The 19039-nt window shown below is 36.4% G+C and overlaps 1 protein-coding gene across 1 annotated transcript; it reads left to right on the forward strand.

Annotated features, from left to right (window-relative positions):
• The first annotated feature begins 3000 nt into the window (after nt 1–3000).
• On the forward strand, nt 3001–14545 carry LOC140952651 (uncharacterized). The gene is made up of 16 exons (XM_073402087.1): nt 3001–3096; nt 7858–7902; nt 8075–8140; nt 8487–8593; nt 9003–9085; nt 9634–9710; nt 10192–10290; nt 10685–10766; nt 10986–11070; nt 11530–11553; nt 12059–12082; nt 12463–12492; nt 12787–12915; nt 13150–13252; nt 14126–14161; nt 14486–14545. The coding sequence occupies exons 4-14, from the start codon at nt 8519–8521 to the stop codon at nt 13219–13221; spliced, it is 780 nt and encodes a 259-aa protein (XP_073258188.1). The 5' UTR covers nt 3001–3096; nt 7858–7902; nt 8075–8140; nt 8487–8518; the 3' UTR covers nt 13222–13252; nt 14126–14161; nt 14486–14545.
• Nucleotides 14546–19039: the final 4494 nt, after the last annotated feature.

The following is a 19039-nucleotide window of genomic DNA, read 5'->3' on the forward strand; positions in this document are numbered from 1 at the left end:
CTTATGAGGTCGTTGCAACCATTTTAGTCAACCCGTACTTTAAGCAAGAATTTAGGCTAGAATTTGCTTTTTTAATTAAGCGCAAATGAAGTCGACGTCTACCAAGGGACCAGACTCCGCAGTAGAGGGAAGAAGGCAAAATCCTGGTCAAATAGCAAAAAATATCGGCGAGCGGCAGAGCGAGCCCCAATCCACCGCTCAGCTTGCTTCGCTGGCCAATATTTTTGCTGTTTGACCCCGTTTTTTGCCTTCTTCCCCAACTGCGGAGCCTAGTCCCAGGTTACTCTTTTATTTCCCCTCCCCAGATCACCTCTCGGCTCGCTCCCCGATTTGGTTTTTTCGCCCACGCCGGTTTTTTTCCTTCTTCCTCCCCTTCGCCCCCCGCCCCCAACAATGCGGAGCCTGGTCCCAGGCTAGTCGACGCCTTCCTTTTTAGTCTCAAAATTAAGGGCTTAAGCCTTCCATGTCTACAACGATATTTGAGGGTGCGAATGGTGTTAACAGTTAACTGATATTTGGCCAAAAAAATGGTAGTTAACTGATAATTGGCCGAAAAATTAGTAGTTGACTGATAAAAGAAAAGTTAACAGTTAAGTGATATTATATTAATGTTAATGAAAGCAACAAAGTTTTGCAAACAGAAACGCTATTTTGTGACAATTTTCTGTCCCGCTAATGACCAGGTGGCACATTAACTGATATTACTATGTGCAAAAGGTACACCAGAGCAGTACCTGACAAACAGAAAGCGTAAGTCAAAGAGCTGGTTAAACAAAACTCAACGAATAATTTCGTCTTCTGATATTAGCAAGATTTCTGTGTTGGGAAACGGAAAATACTGTTTTCACGGACCCAAAAGATCGTCAAGTCAAACAATACCCAAATACAAAAGCTGTGACTCTTAGCATTGTTTCTGGCTAAAAAGAATTTCTGAGGGTTCAAAGAAATCAGCAGTCTTTTTTTAAAGTGCATGGAATTTGTACTTACGAGAAATCATTTTTGTAACTGATGTCGGAGTTCTAACTATTGAGACTCTTTTAATAGAAAGAAAAGCTCTTATTTAAACCGGCCTTACCGAAACAGTTTCGGCAGTTTCATTTCTTAAAACCCTTGGATATCTTTATGAGGCTTTTGAAATACGCGAATAAAGTACGTGTGCGAAAAAGGTAACATTGTGGGACGCGGAAGAGGATGTCGACAAAATCTGTATCGAGGTAAAAAATCTTCTGACAACCCAGGTGGAAAACCTACATGCAGTTTCTCACTTCAACACAAAACAACTACGCCCAAGACTTTGGAATAGTAAAGGAATCGATTAAAAGAACTACGAGTTCGAAGAGGGCTACTGCACTCACGAAATAAAAGTCGAATTGTCCCGTGTCAAATACTTTCATGCCTTTGTCACTACTCTTAACTATATGTCTCTCGATCCCATTGGTGCAAACAGTGATTGAATTCATCAATTGAATTCCAAAAATAATGGTCTAGTTTTGCTATTTAAGACTATATTTTGGCATTGATAATGTTTCTCGACGTCTGTTGCAATGGATTTCAAGGATTAAATGAATGGATTGAAACTTAGGCCAACAACAAGATACGGGACATACAGCAACCATATGAGTACAAGACTGATTCCGATCAGACATACAGCAACCATATGAGTACAAGACTGATTCCGATCAGACATACAGCAACCATATGAGTACAAGACTGATTCCGATCAGACATACAGCAACCATATGAGTACAAGACTGATTCCGATCAGATAGTGAAAGTGCCGAGGAAGGTGACTTTGAAGTAGTTTACAGCAGGACATGCATGACCATGTCGGGAAGATCAGTACGAGATCATGACTGGTGCGTCTGGATCTATGAGGCTGGTGTCATATTGATGGTTATACGACTTATGTTTTCAGTTACTAATAAATTGTACTATTGAGAGAGTTCATGTAAATTTAATCCTTGATTTTATTAGGGCCTACCCCCAAAAGTGATAGACTTGCTGAGAGAGGGATAGCCTGTTCCAAGCGTTCAGATAGTGGAGAGCGGTGCGAAGTAAAGAAAGCGATGAAAAGTAGAGGGGGACTGGGGAGAGAGGTGCGGGAACGTAAAAACTTGCAAGAGGTGACAGGCCGCACATCTTCACCGGCGTGAAACCTTTAAAACCTTTTACATATTGCTCCATTGAGGAGACCTCTTTCAGGGGATCTTACAGTTTAAAATTTGAACGATGATATCGCTTTTATATAGCGGACCAAGATACGGTTCGGTACAGTTTATGTTCAGCAAGGGAAAATTGTTTAAGTGGAGCAGAACCTTTTAAATGTTCAACAGACAATTTATTCAGTTCGCGCGTTCTCTCACCTCTCCCCCTCCCTCGCTTTTATTTTTTCGCGCTCCTTTTTACTTCGCACCGCTCCCCACTATCTGAACGCCTGGAACAGGCTAAGAGAGGGAAAATTCGGGTTATGACGGAATAATATTCTCTGTAGGAAAGTGAAAGTTAATAGCCAACCAAAATTAGTAGTTAACTGAGAATTGGATAAAAAAAAATAGTAGTTAACTGAGAATTGGGTTCCCCCATTTAATAGCACCGTATTTCCCAAAAACCGGGGGTCAAGCTTTTCCTTCCTTAATTTATCGCTATATGACCGCAAATAAGAAAGTGATCAAAACCCAGAGCGATCTAGCCTCCCCGCAGACGTCCTTTGGGGTTCGTTTGTCACGCATTCATTTCTCCCCCACGGGAGAAATGAATGCGTGACAAACGAACCCCAAAGGACGTCTGCGGGGAGGCTAAGAGCGATCCTAACTCAAGCGATTTCCCCATGGGGAAGACCTCTAGTGTGACCGCACCTGATAGTTTGAAAGAATGCCTACTGAGTTTCGTTTCGCACGTGCAACTGGAGGCCGCACGTGCACGGTTGCCCGCCCACAATTCACTTCGTGTTTGTTGTTCGAGAAAGACTGAGCACAAGTAATCAAAATGGCGGCTACCTAGACATGTCCGCACTGAAAGTTAAGTTTGTCTGACTTCTCTTCTTCGCTGCTTCAAGTTGTCGTCGCTTCAGGAGCTTTCTCGATCATCTTTGTAAAGGTAGGAATGTTTATACTCAAACATCTAAGTTGTATGCTATGAAATTATCTTATATAAAAGAAGACGCTGCCCACTCTCGAATTGATTTTTAAAAAAGAAAAAACTCTGTACACGTTGTCTGTGTTTGCATAGCCTGATGTAAATACGAGGGGGCGTTGGGAGAATTCAAGACAGCTATGTAAACTCGTGAGATGAGAAAATTGATAAATAAGGTAAACTTGATGAGTTTTCAGCGAGTGCAAAACCTAATGTTTTGAAATTTGCATAATTTTATGCTTGCGTGATAATTAGCCAGTGCAATTAAGCAAAAGTTGCCAAGTATGGTACACAATAATCAAGTCAGTTTTTGTTGAAAAACAATTTCAAACCATATGGATTTTACTCGCTTAGAATGCCAACTTACTAAGACAAAAAAACTTTAGTCCAGCATGTTTGTAAATATTTTCCAAGTCTAAGCAGTCAAGGAAATGGATAAAAGAGGTAAACTCGTCCCTCACAGCAAAGAATCTTCAGGTCAGAACTGTGTTTACATACTCTTGTGCAATCATGCCTCTCAGCCAATCAAAGCGCGAGTGCTATCTTAGTTATATTATAAAATACAACACAATGCAAACTCAACCTACTTTTGACGATGCAAATCATTATAGACGTTTCCAAATTATAAAGCAACTTTAACATACATTTGAGAGAAACTGAATTACAGTGTATGAGGCCAAGAGAAAAGCAAATGTTTGTGATCCCTGCTTGCTTTATTTCTTGCTTCCCCCTCTTCTTTTTTATTATTTGTTATTGGAAAAGTTGGAATGAACAAAAACCAACTGTTATTACTTTCAACACCTACATCAATTATTATTCTACATTCTTCTCGGGAGATACATTTCTGCATGTCAGACTAACAGGCGTTACTTTTATAAAATGAACCATTTATTATATACTGATTGTCATTGATGTCAGTTTTTAATGCACCCTGTCTATTGAGATATATTGTACAATGGTCATCACATTTTGTTTAAAACATATCAAAATAACCAGATCTGTGTTTTATCGTAGCCGAAGGGGTTGTTACTGAACGTGAGCTAAGTTTTGGCAGAGAAACTGCAAAGCCAAGCAGAGAATGGAGAGGAGACGCTTAGAATATTCATGCACCTTTTGCATTCGCTTCTTGCAGCAAAGCCAAAACACTTGCGTTCACAAAAAACAATTCTAGCAGCTACGCAGGCTATCTAATCAGAGGTTTCATTTATTGATATTTGACTGAAGAACTAAAATTTATCCCAAATGGAGGGTAATAGCAAAAAAGTATTCAATTGGAAATAACAAAAAAGCCTCTGCCCACTCTCCTGTCTTACAGAAACATTTGTTATAATAATGATAATAATTTATACAATGTACAAATGTATGATAGATAGATAGCTTAGATAGCTTTATTAAGAAGTAAAATCATTGCAGCCTCCAGGCCAGCTGAAATGTGACTTACTAAATATACAAGGGAACTAACAACTATCTATAAATATATGATAACTACTATAAAAACCGTAAAATATAACCTACAGTAAAATACAAAAGGAGAAGTATCAACAGCAAAATACTAATAATTAAGATTACTACTAATAATTAAAACTGTTCGCCATAATAAAAGTGTTTTTAAACCTATTTGTCTTACAAATCAGTAGTTTGAAGTATCTCTGGCACGGGTGCAATAAGTGGACCCGTTGTGTGGCGGCAGCAGATCATGGAGCTTGTGGCTTTGGTCCCTTACAATTTGGTCAAATAGAGCATTACTCAAGGCCTTCCTCCTCTCGTACAGTGAGGTGATGTCTAGAGCTACTAGAGCCTCAGCATAGGATAAGTCGGGTTGTATTATCCGCATCGCGCGCTTTTGCAACCTTTCCATTTCATATAAGACAGATATTGCGGCAAAGAATGATGAAAAACTGGGCACGCATATTCTAATACAGGGCATATACATGTTGTATAGAAAAGTAGCATATCCTTGGGTGGAACTTTAGCGGGCTTTATAGCTGTTTTAGGAAGTACAGGCATGTCGCAGCCTTTTTGGATATAGATTCTACATGCGCGTTCCACCTGAGGTTGTCTGAAACTACCACTCCTAACAGCTTTGCAGATGAGACAACTTCCATTTGCTTATAATTGATAGCGATATGATCTACAGAACTTCCTGATCTAGAGAATGATATTCTCAGTTCTTTACATTTAGACTCGTTGAGTTGGAAACCATATCAGCTTCCGACTGTCGTACAAGTTCATCTACACGTAACTGCATGTAGCTAGTCTCGTTCTTCGATACTGATTCAACAAGAGTGGTGTCATCAACGTATTTCCAAAGAGTTGTGTATTTATACATTATTGTATTTACACAATGTATAACAAAAACAATTTTCACCCAAAAATGACATAAATTATACTAAAATCTTTTTATGATTCACAAACAAAAGAAAAAGGGAAAATATACACAAAAAAACAGTGCGTGGTCCAGGGTAATGATGCAAACAATAGTCTAGGTTTTGCTACAGGAGCTGATTGTTGATGTTTTTTAGTGTCTAAAACACAGTCTAGTTGTAAAGCCCAGTTATCAGAGTGAATCAACTTGAAATTTCAACACCTCCCCCCCCCCCCCCCCAGCATTTGACCATACCTTGTGCCCGGGAGGGAGTGGGGAATTTGAACTGGAAATGTCAACTTTAAATTCCTTGTAGCATCTGGGTCTGACAACATGAGTCAATAGATGAGACCTTTCCTATAGTGTGATGGAGGAGTTTATCAGTAAAGGCACAGCTTTTGTAAATGGATGACTTGTTCAGCAACGACTTCAAAAGCTACATGCACCAATTGTTTGATACCTTTTGCAGTCAGCTGCTTACTTCAATATACATGTAGTGAGAAATAAGGGTGACATGAAATAGTAGGTCAAGAAGCATGTTACTATGACCCTGATATCACTGCTTTGTTAATACATGTGATTGATAAAATTATCATCGGGAGATATGTGTCTGACTTAATAATTTCCACATGTCTAGAAGATTCACCTAAATTCATAATTCACAATCTGCAATCCCCCTTCTTTGGGGAAGGCATTTGACCACTGCTTTGTGTTAATGTAATGGAAATGTGAACAGGCCCGTTTTAAAAAGTCGGTTGGACCACATCCTGTACTGCAGAATTTATTTTAGAATGGGGCAGTGTAAAATGCAGTCTGCAGACTGACTGCAGACTATTGTTTTTAGGGGTAGAAAACAATGGGACTATTTTTGTCGAGTGCTCATTTGCATGGTGAAAACAATAGTCTGCATTTTACACTGGTTACATTCCTTCTGACTGTCATTTGCTTACAGTTGAACCTCCATGTGCGACGGCCGTCCCTAGTAAGTAAGAGACCTCCTCCCATAAGCAACCACCTATCCAAAACACCAGTCAAATCTGTATAATCAGATTAGCATCTCGTAAAGGATCACCTCTGGTGACATGGTGGTCACAGGTCAGGAAATGTTTAGGGGAAAAATTCTCTTCAAGGTCGGGGGAAAATCAGGGAATTTCTCTGTGAGTCAGGGAAAAGTGAAGTCTTTGAAAGAAGTCAGGAAAAAGTGAAATTTTAAGAGTGTATTATAAATATTATTATTAATTTTATTCTGCTCCCTCTATTTTTATTATTTTCTAACATCAAAATACTTTAATTTGTACATTTTACAGACGTGAATCACGTTGTATTATTAGAATGTTGTTAATGAAATTGAATGACAAGCTGATGTTGGGTTTTAAAGAAAATCAGTCCTTTTGGACGTTTTGTTAAGGAATAATTAATTCATGTACACTGCATGTGACTTGCTGAAAGCATAAATGAATTACTGAAGGGGATGGAGTGAGTTGAGGGTTGAGTCTTATTATTAGCACTAATAATTACAGTGAAACCTCTATTAAGCAGACCCCCAATTAAGCAGACACCCTCTATTAAGCGAACACTGTAAGCGGTTACCAGTTACTTCAGGTAAATGTTGTTAAATTTGCTATAAATATTAGGTTCATGTTATTGGAATATCAGCTGTTATGAAAAATGTGGTCAGTTTATTTATACAATAGTATCTAGTAGCTATAAACTGTGAAGTACAAGTACACAATTTACGAGACATTCCTCATACTGAGCATAATTAATTAATGAGCATTATCTAAAGGGATAAATTTAATGCGAGGCTGTTTCAGGTCTTGCAGTGCTTGCTGACCTGAAAGCAAGCAGCTTTCTTTCTCACCTCTAGTCCCATCAATTCTAGCTTTTAAGAAACTTTAAGACATCCATCATTTTTTATATACTTTATATTGATTTTGTTTCTTTCTTTTTTACAAAAAAAGTGAAATTTATCTTATTATGCTGGACCACCAAAATTTCACAGGGAGAAGGGCACCAGGCTCATACCACTTTCTCCTGGAGCACATTTTTGAAATATTAAGTCACATTATCAAACTTAATAGTCAGTAGTTATTGTTTTAAAAAATATATTAAAGAGAGACAGACAGTTTTGGCAATAAATTTGGGACCTTATATTGACATGTGTAGCTACATCCAGAGCAGCTGTCTTATGAGTAGAAAACCACTGCCTTAGTGACCATGTACTGATTACACCTAGCATTGCAATCCTACATGTGGAAGAAAAAGATGGCCTCTGTTCCAAAATCATTTGTTATAATTCTGTACATGTTATAGTTTTGGTGTTTTACAAAATGTATAATGTTATACTTGGTCTCATATAGCAGTGACGTCAGCTGACCTATCTCGCGAAGAACATTGGGAAACAGGTACATGTATCTTTTGATATATCCTTCCCCCACCCCCTGCCTCTGTTTAGACCCAAAAGTATCTTTGGGAAAGGGGTAAACAGGGAGTAGATTGAACCAAATGCAAGGAATATATAATTATATGTCTGCTTTATTTTCTCCTCGTATTGATTCACATTTGTTGTCTTTTCAGTGGGAACAGTGAGTCGTAATACAAGCCAAGTTGGTCTTCTTGAAGATGGATTGTCCCTTAACAATGGTACTAGGCTGATAATAATATTGTTCTTTGTAATCTTTGAAATTCACATTCAATTTAAAAAAGGTTTTGACATCAAAATGTGTGCTTACTTCTGTGCTATAGCTGTAAGAGTATAACCTTCTTCTTTTCTATCTTTGTCATGGAGACCAAGGGTCTTTTAATGAGATTTAACACATGCTGGATCATGATCAAAGCTGTTACAATGTACTGAGGTGTAGTCGACATTTCATGTACTTGTGTGAATTAGCAGATCAATGTTCACCACTAAATTAACCTGTAAAGGTCACTTTTAGAATGTTGGGAATCTGTAACAAATTGACCTTAAGTTAATCTTTGCATTTTTCAGCAATTACAGAATTAGAACGAACAGGGGAACAGATGATCTGGGAGAGAACCCTCAGGCAACAGAACATGGGAGGTTTGCCCGTGTTTTTGAATCTGTCTTTTGAAGAGGTTTGTTAATACTACAAATTAGTTCAGACACTTTTCTTTGTCCTAAAGGGCCTTCGTGGCATTTTACCGACTTCAAAAGGAGAAAATAAAGCTTTCCCTTCCCTATTCCCCCCCCCATGTAATGCCGTGCTGCAATTCAAGGTACCATTGGCAAAACATCAAACACCAATATTTTTGAATGGAGCCCGGGAGGGGTGTGGATTGTTCTGTTCTCTGAAGTTATGCTACTTAAAATAAGTATAACGTCTCAACAATTTTGTCACCGATTATTGGTTTTGTTTACAACACTGTCAAGATTCACTTTTCCCTGAGTGTGTTGTCTAATGTTCCACTATCATTATAGTGCAAAGAAGGCAAGGACTAGTTAAACTATATTAATTTTTTTTTTATTCAATTTGCAATCATGTAGATATGCCATCAAGCTTCCCAAGATGGAAAGATAATTGTTTTAGTGATAATGTCATATCAAGGAAGTGATAGTCATCTCGCAAGGTGACTACAAGCACTAATTCTATTTGAAAATTTTAGTCTTTTTACAAACGAGAATGTTGAGTGTATCACTGCATAAGTTTAAAACCCATACCACGTATAGATATATAAAACAGAGGCGTGACTTTTATGGTGGGCATCACTAGCTACTTGGATGGTGTGAGCCAAAGCCCATTTATAGTAATAGAAGTAAAATTTTTGGTTACACTACATTGAATAATATCTAGCAAGTTCACTGTTTGAATTTAAAAAAAAATGGATCCATTTGGAATGATGATGGCTCTGTCATTCTTTCTGAATAACTTGGCTAAGAATTTCAACTTGAGAGTGGTTTTGATTAAGATACCTAGCCTTCTACCAGCTACTCTGACGAATAACACCTTGCTGGAGCCACCTGTCACTGCTAGAGTAACTATTCTTGCATTGTTTATTTGTTATTGTTTATTTTCTCATCCATAAAGAGAATTTATAGTTCCTTAGTGTTAGTAATCGCAAATACAAAATATTTCAACATGTGTAAATAACATCAAGGGTTTCTTGTTTTCCCAAAGGCTTCTGAATGGCATCCCCGAAGCTAATGATGTTTATTTTTGGTTGGGGATGGCAGAGTCAATAAATGGAAGACAAGGTGATTAACATGCTTGTGATCAAGTCGTCAAGAAATTTATGTTACAATTTTGTGCCTCAGCAGTTTGTATTACATTAACTTCATTGATATCTCTGTTTGCAAATGTATTTACCAGGTGAAAAGTAGAACAAATAATTCCTGAGATTATAAGTACATAAAACTATGTTAAATATTACATGTAAAACTGTACATGTGTGGCCGCCATTTTTAGTTAAAGAGAGATGATCGAAAGAGGGTTTTTTGTGTCTTATCTATCCATGGCTTTGTCTATAGTTTCTATGCATGAAAAAAAAATTGATTTTATATACATGGAAAAATAATAAGAAGAATAACAGAGATCTTCAACATGATCAAATGCTCACTTGACCATAGACTTGACTACTTAATATGTACTGTCAAGTGATAGTTTAGTTTATAGATAATTTGGAAGTTTATCAGTATATACTATCTTTGATGTGGACAATTTTGTATTTCTTTCCAGTGAAACAAAAATTTGGGGACAACAATAAAGATTCTGAGGTGTTTGTTGTTGCCCCCTCGACAGCACCTCTGAATCCAGTTCTTGTGGATCGCTTCTCAGGTGAGATTAAGAAAAAATTCCTCAACAAAAGATTATATTTTGTACCCTGCACAAGGCATAATACATTGGTATTCTACTGTCTTGTCTAACTGATCAAAAGCTTGCTCCTTCATAAAAATATACATCATAAAGAATGTAGGTAAATAGTAAACTATAGGCAAAAGGCAACCAGGTTACATGCATTGGCACCTTGATTAATGTAATAAATTACTACACCAATATAAATTAATATTGAATTTTTGAACTGTTTTTTTCGCAGACCATGACTAGTTTATAATATTTTCTGCAACTAAACAGCATAATTTACATGTCATTTTAATTTCTTCTTAACAAGGGAATCCAGGAAAGAAAGGATGATAACGATTGTAAGTCAATTTCCTTTATGCAATTACAGGGCAGTCCCTTCAGGATGTAAGAGGGATGAGAGAAGCAATAGAGAGGGGAGAGGCAGCATTGGGCTCACTAAGATCCGACCGGTTTGTTGTTGATCATTGTTGTTGTTGTTGTTGTTATTATTATTATTATTGTTATTTTTATCTGTGACAGTGTTAAAAGCTCAAGTTTACAAACATACATCAGTACATCTCATAAGAAGATGCAACGGGTGGTACAGTCACTGGAGAATTTTGATTCCATTTACAATCCAGAGTTAATGATATTTGTCAAGAGTAATTTTTATCTCATCCTTATGATAGTGACAGAGAATATCAGAGAAGAGACCTTCTCCTGCAACAGAAGAAGGAGCTGGATGAATCGTTGAGGAGGGACAAAGAGAAGAAGGTTAATTTAATGAAATAGCTTCTTTTGAAATTTTTACCACCTCTTAGTTCCAGCTAGTGGAGCCTAGAGCATGAATACATATAGTAATCAGTTCCTCAGCTATATAATTGCACTTATACTACTACATGAGAAATTTCTGCATTTTGATTGGCTTAATTAGAGCAGTGATACTTCAGCTTAATTTGAAATACCTTCATGTGAATTTAAATTACAAACCTTTTGTGGATAGTAGTATAAACAAACAATAGCATGATATGTGATGTTTGACATACATGTAAATACCACTTGTGATATTTCAAAATTGTCTCAAATTTCACTCGCCTAACAGCTTGTGAAATTACCTATAAAATATCACTCGAGGTATTTATGCCAAATATCACTACAAATCATGCTATTACCTATAGAAACTATTCTTATGTTTACCTATTGTTTTATTTTTCCAATTAATTTTACTTTTAGAATGAAAAGGAGAACATTCATGAGGTGAATGAGTCATTCAATACAACCTGTTGTATTTTTTTTTTTGTTGACCTGCTTAATATCAGAAAATGGAATCCCTGTGGATAAAATATTGAAAGGCTTAAAATTTAATAACTATGGTGTGGTAAATGTCTGCCAAACACTGAAACTAATAGTTTTGGTAAAGGTTTCACTACTATTTAACTAGAGTACTATACATTGATGCATCATTTCTTTTTACTTGTTGTGGCATCCCATAAACAAACACAGTGTGAAGTGCCATGAGTAAACATTTGTTGTGCAAAGAATTAAGGAATTACAAATGACCATTTTTATTGAACAAATTAAATAGCTTGCCTATTGCTACATTAGTTCATACTCCCCAACACAAATTAATTGCAGATAGCAGTACTGCAGCATAGAACATGCACCTCTGTTGAGGAGATACTAACAAAAAATGTAAACAAACAAACAAAAACAAATAAAATACAAAAAGGGTCACTCTTACTTGTCTTTTTATTACTTTTAGAAGGAAAAAGGGGAGACTTGTGAGGTAAGTCACTATTTTTGAGGCAGTTTTGGAGAATTTCCATTAATCACAATGAGACATTAATTCAATAAGACTATCAAATTCAGTTTATGACTGTGTCGACCACAGTCAATATATATCTTGACCAGAAGTTGATTCCATCAATGAAAAGTTAGTTCGTACCAATAACTGTGGAACTAAAACAAAGAAACTGGGCTTGTTGTCTGCTGTCTATCTATTAACTATCTTCAAAGAAAAATCCTTTAGATTTGCAACCCAAAATGGAAAAAAAAAAGTTCAACTCTGTTAATTGTTATCTTGAAAGCGAAGCTTTAGGACCTCAAAATTGATGGAAAAAAATGTTATACATTGTAGTAATATTTCAACTTTCTAATTATTTCCAGCAAGAAGATGATGAGACTAGAACTAGTGAGGTAAAGCAATATCTTGCATACAATATACAAAGGTTGAAAAATTCAAATCATTTTCAATCACAGTCTTAAAATCAGTCATTTTGGAATTGGTGCAGAAAAATGCTCCTTCTTAAGGATAAACTAGCAGCAAAAAAGTGTGGACTAATAATAATTTTTAGAAGAATTAGGGTAGTTTTATTTCAGTGAGCTTGCCTGTAGAACTATCTGCTCTCTTTAAAAAAATGTTCTGTGAGTAGGAACTCTCTCAAAACCGCAAGAATATTAGAATATTATACTTTTTTTTTTCCTTTGCAGCGGGCTGTAAGAGAGGCAAGGCACAATAGGGTGTTCAACGAAGACAAAAGTGGTTGGCATGTTATTGTGAAAATGCTGAATGGTAAGCGCATTAGCCGCTTATACATCAAGAACGAATCATGTTTTCAGGTACAAGCTCTTGCTAATTTGAAGTGTACATATGTATCTCTGGCAATATTCGAACTTTTAAAATATAGAAAATACAGGTACTGTTACGTTACCCTGCCTCCTGACAAATCAATCCACCATGTATGTTGTATGACCGTCACTTCAACTTAAAAGAGATGGATTCTTTTAATTGCCTTAAAAAAACCTTCTATTGAGATAAATTACTAAAATACTTTTTTGCTTTTTTTTTTATAGGCAGTCTATGACTGGGTTGGCTACCCGGATGGCCGGCCCCTCTTTTTTACCCTGCATAGAGGACCCTGTTGAAGGACACTGTTTCCTCCACTTACAGGAGCGAGTGAGTATATTAATATTAAACAATGAATCGAGACAATCGTGAATAGTGAAATTACAAACCAATTTTTCTGGGAAGATTAACTAGTCTGGACAACACTCAACCCTTTTAACAAGTTACCCACTTATGTATGTATTGCTTGAGATACATGTAACAATAATCGTAGACAAACATCGTAAAATTAATATCCCAAGGCAATGATATCACAGAGCCATATCCTGCGTCACAAATGTAATCAAACCGTGGTGTGTAACGCTGATAATTTGTTTATCCTTCCTCCTTATTTATTTAAAAAGTTGTTTACCAGAAATGCGTTGGAAATTTCCCTTCGACCTGAATGGCAAATTGACAATAGTTTTTTTTTAAAGTTACTCACACCTATTCAAAGATACCCAAATCCTGGTACACAGTAGTGGGCCAAGGATAAGGGTCTTGGTGCTGTTTCACAGGTGGACTTGTTTTAAAATAGAAGGTCCAGGCTAATAGATTAATAGGCCCGTAAGGCTTAACAAATCCCACTCAGTGTATCTATACCATCTACAGTACGTGGACAGTGTTCAGTACACATATATATATCTACACATGAAACTATTATTATTATTAGTATTATTATTATTATTATTATTATTGTTTTTTGCCTCAATGGAGGACATAAGCACTGTCAGACAATGAAGATGCGGGTGACATTAAATGCTAGAGGGTAGCAAGAGAACAGTAATAATTTAAGCCAAGTAATTAAGTATCATTAAATGGTGATCACCTGGTTCCTACAGAAAGATATATTTGCGGTTTCCAACCCTTACACAAAAATTATGTAACATCGAAAAGAACAGTCCATGTCTTAACTGTAAGTGGGGTGATTATTATCTTGTACAGGAAGAGGAAGAAATGCTTTTACTCCTTGATTCTGAGGTAATTATAATTGCTCTAAGGCCTATGGAATACAGCACCACTGTACTCAGAAAAGTCTCTGAATTGTCTTCCCCTATGCACGTTGACTGTACGTTGGACAAAAAATGTAATATTTAAATTAATAATAATAATAATAGTTATAGTAATGTAATAGTAATAGCGAATTTGAATTTAGCACCTTGCTTTTCATGATTACAACAGTATCATGATATAATTATTAGAAAGCCTTCTAGTATTGGTCCAATTTATGTTTAGATTGAGAAACATCACATAAATATTACGCAGTGTGTACAGTGGCTGATGTTGCGTCCTTGTTTTGCACAGGTTTCCTTAGGAGGATCATTGCCAAAGGGCACTGAGGATTTGTCCTCAATCTTACCCGGTAAGACTTCCAAAGATGACGTTTGTATACGTGATATGAAGTGGTGACGTGGAAATTAATGAAATCTTCAAGTCCCATGCATAAAATGACTCGAACAGACTCCGTGATAAATTACAAAGTTCTTAGTGACCCAGCTCAGAGCTTGCGAAAAGAAAAACATCTCTCATTAGTTTAAAGCAATCCTAGATCAATAATATTAAACAGTTTGTCAAAAGATGAAGATTCATAAAAGTCAATGAACCATTTAATTTTCGTTTGATATTTCGTTGGGAGCTGAATTTGAACAGTCTACTCATGCACATTAAATTTCTTTATCATTATGTTACGTGTATATTAAAAATTCAGGTTACTTGTAGACTTTTTCTTATATTGTCTATTTAAATGACTTTGTAGATGAAAGAAAGGATGATGATGCCATGCGAGGTGTAGGTATGGAATTAAGTTAATTCAACTTTCTGTATACTTTTAGCTGTCATTCCCACAGTACAACAAAACAAGTCAAACCATTTTCCTCACCATAACAACGTTTTTTAAAAATGCCAACGTTACCTAGTAAAGAAACTGAATATGTAGTTTTTGGTGATAGTATTTTTTTTTTTTGGTATTAAACATTAAGGTCCACCTGAGGCAAAGAGGCGAAAATGGGAATCTGGTGTCACAGAAAAAGGTACAGTAAATGTTACTGGGAATTTGTTGCTAGAATTTTTTTCCTTTCTCTTCCGTGCAAAAAAATAGCACATTCGTTAGAATATTGTTTTTGTTTACGTTGTAGCCGGTTGTTGATGATCACAGTATAAATGCTTAGGACATGAAATGAGCGATTTATCAAAAAAAAAAAAAAAGAAATCAGTTTCCGTACTTCGTGCCTAGGGTTTCCTTCTTTCACTCTTAAGTATTCCAATGTGATGCACACCTACCATACGCAGTCTCGAAAATCAATATTTACTGGTACTTTAGATTATTAAATTACAGTAATTTTTTATAGCGGTAGTGACCTATAACCCCTTTCATAGGACAGTCAAACGTACAAGCGCAAATGACTTGAGAATAAGGCAAGAACACGCAAAAGAGCCGTTAAGCACTCCGCTTGAATTTCCCAAACCAGAAAGCTGGTTTGGAAACAACCCGTGCGATGTAAGATTAAATTTTTTATTTTTCATAGGGGAAAACAACGAAAAAACAAAGAAGAAGAGTAAAAGGAGGAAGAAGTCAAAGAATGAAGTGGGCAATGATGGCCAAGAATGATGCTTGGCAGTTTTTAATTTCCGATTTCTTAAGTGTTTAATTTGTAATAGGAAGAGGACCGAGTGCAGTCCAATTTGGTCTGTTATTGTACATTCAACTCACTATCTCATTTGTGATTGGCCGAAAGCGTGCAGTGAGATTTCGAAAGCAGCGCTTGGGACGTCATCTAAACTCGACGTCACGGGTAATCATGTCAGGTATGACCGCGGTGTATGATTTTTACCTCGACCTTGATTATCACAAAAACCTCATCCAATAATTGTTTAGTATGATTACAGACCGAATTAGACTACATGAAGTTCTCCTACCGATTAATCTTAACTTTAACAAAATTTGTGATAATATAAGGCTCTATTGTTAAATCAAAACACAAGAAATTCCAAGCAGTGAAAAAAAGCCCATTTAAGTGCGCGCGTACTGTCCTGTTAGTGCTGAAAGCATGGCAGTTGTTTGCCAGTCAGATTTGAGAATTTTGCTATAGTTATGATTAACTTTAAAATTATGGAATAGACAAATGAACAAAATGTGCGCTTAAATAATCTAATTAGTTTACGCAAAGAAACAGTTCCATTTTTCCACTTTGACAATGAGCCAACAGCTTTGACCGTCGTTGTTTCTCGTTTGTATGACGACTGATTCCTAGATTGTGTTATACACTATTTGTCGAGTTGCTAAGCTTGTTTTCTTTTTCCCTCAAAGTACCGGGCTTTGATGATTATATCACTATTACTGTGACACTCACAAATCAGAAATTTTTATGGAATGTTAATGTGTTGCGATAAAATTTCCAATAAGGGCGCGCGAAAATTTCCAGGCGTTCACCTTTTTCTGAGTTTGACAGTACATGGAGGTGGGGGACCCGAGGTAGGTGGGGTAACCCGCTTAGGTGGGGTTAGAAAAGAACCCTCCTCTACATGCAATCTTACTACCCGTTTAACACGTGAACAAGAAACATGTTAGCAAACCACGTGTTTTGGCTTTTCTTCACTCACTTGCTGCTCTTGCTGCAACTTTCAGTCCTGTTGCTTTCTATTGTTAATCAAATTAAAATGAGAGATTATATGGACAGGCGGGTTACCTCACCTTCCTGGGGTCCCCCACCTCCATGTAGACAGGCCCTAAGAGTTCAAATTTGAAATTTTGCAAGTTCCCTTTCATGATTACAACAGTATAATGCGTTTCTGATTTGAAGTGGAAATTTTGCAAAGTTTCGTATGCAAAACTAACGCCATCTGTATGATCATGGCGAAAGAGCTTTCCCCATTAGGCCCTTAGCTAATTTTAACTTGCCGATGAACTTACTTAAAAAGTAGGGTTACACTTTTTTCAATTTAAGGCAAGCTTAGTGCTAAATAAAGGGAAAACAAAAATTATACCGTCTATGCGTCTATTCTGAATTTAATTCGTAAGTGCGACGAGGAAAGCCCATGACCTGATAGTAGAAACTGAATATATTGGGGTTTTATATATTATACAATAAAAACCCGCAACTAAGAACCTAAAAATTAAGAACCTGTTAGCCTAAAATTGGTCATTTATACCCCCTATAAACAAGAACCTATTTAGCCTAAGAAATTTAAAACAGGTTCTTATTTTGTAAAATCATACTAGTACATTACAGTTGCAATGCAAGAATCATATTTGAAGCAAAAATAGCAGATTGCCATTGTTGTAAAAATGTTTTTTAAAGAAAAATGAGTGCAAGATATGTAGACTTACAAAGCATACTAAGCAATATGTAGATCAGCACACCATTATGCATTGTTTTTTCTCCAGGATTAAGAACCCATTTTAAGACCCTAAATAGCCTAAAATTCTGTTAACTACCATTTATATAAGAACCTGTTTAGGCTAACTCCTAAAAATGTAGGTTCTTAGTTGCGGGTTTTTACTGTAGTAAGGGTAATTTTTCAGTTTCGTTTTCTGGCAAGTTTCACCGTTTGGAGAATGGAATAAGTTGAAAATATATAATTGTATTGTATTTACAGGTTTTGAACCACAAAATTTTATCTTTCTCTAACTCTCCGCCGGGGGTTTAGTCTTAACATATTCTTCAGCTCGATATTCTTATAAACACCTGTATAAAGTGTAGTGTTATAGGAAGAAAAAGTGTAATCCTAATCCGCGGACAATGTCAGACCCTTATCTGACAGATACTTCTCTGGTGCAGAAGCAATAGATAAAAACCTTCCTGCTTTCTGTCTAAATGTTTTTCAACTTTCTCCATCCGTTCCTCTACTCCATATGTTATTGCTTTGTTATTTATACCCGCTTTTTCATGTTTTGAGCAGTTAATTTTTTATGTTTCACTCAATTTGGCGGTAAATTTAGCGACACAGCTCTTTTAAATAGTGACTAACTCATTATCAAGATTTTCGGGACTCCCATAACCGTTGGTACTCTCTATCTCTCTTTAGAAATAGTCTTTTGTAAACATTAGAAGGTGGAAAAATAAATTTGAACGCAAGGAGAGAAAGCGCATGAATGTCTATGCCTGCAGTTAGTTGCATTAAACTCGTGATCTTGAAATAAAATGGAGAAAACCATCAACACCATTATCATTCAGGTTACAAAATTGGCAGGGAAGACGGCTGACAATATAATTATACTAAATGAAATCAGAAACTCATAAGGGGTTGAAACGTGTAACTCGCGTTCAATGCTCGTGAATATTCACTTTTACCATATTTGGAAACCTTAATGACAGATATCCATTTTCAACAAAATGGCTGCCGCGCGACCACCATGCAGATGTTTTAAGACAAGAGTTCTGCATTTCAGGGTTAAAAATACACCGTTAAAAGACAAAAAATGGAAACAGAAAGTTCAAAAGAATGCTCAGCTTTCTTTTTGTGGAGGAAGGGAAGCTCTTCATCAAGAAATCGTCCTTCGAGAAATTCAACCTTGTTTTTTTCACGACGGAACGTATGGTCTGTTTTGAAATGCAACCAAGGCAGTGAAGTTTTTGCTGAATTTCCAGGTACATTTTGCACTATATGGCCAAGACAATTACGTTTTTGAAAGGGAAATTGAGTATTTTTAAATGTTTCGTAGACGTTTTATAAATTGTACTCTTCGGAGCTAAAGAAAAATTACAAAATGTGCACCGATTTGAGATGGATTTTGTGTTGAGTTTTGCCATGTGCTCAGCCGATTTCACTTGCGTGAACGGATCCACGATCCAGATAGTGTTTTCCGAATTGCTTTAAAGGATTAACTGTTTGGATCTTGATTAAAAATTTTCAAGAAAC

Source organism: Porites lutea, chromosome 11 (genome assembly GCF_958299795.1).
Source record: "Porites lutea chromosome 11, jaPorLute2.1, whole genome shotgun sequence".
Classification (NCBI taxonomy): domain Eukaryota; kingdom Metazoa; phylum Cnidaria; class Anthozoa; order Scleractinia; family Poritidae; genus Porites; species Porites lutea.

Excerpts from the sequence above, each read along its gene's own strand:
- LOC140952651 (XM_073402087.1), top strand. The coding sequence starts at position 8,519 with ATGATCTGGGAGAGAACCCTCAGGCAACAGAACATGGGAGGTTTGCCC. Across the intron at positions 10,291-10,684 it reads TCTTGTGGATCGCTTCTCAG|GGCAGTCCCTTCAGGATGTA; the intron begins GTGAGATTAAGA and ends ATGCAATTACAG. Across the intron at positions 10,767-10,985 it reads GGCTCACTAAGATCCGACCG|TGACAGAGAATATCAGAGAA; the intron begins GTTTGTTGTTGA and ends TCCTTATGATAG.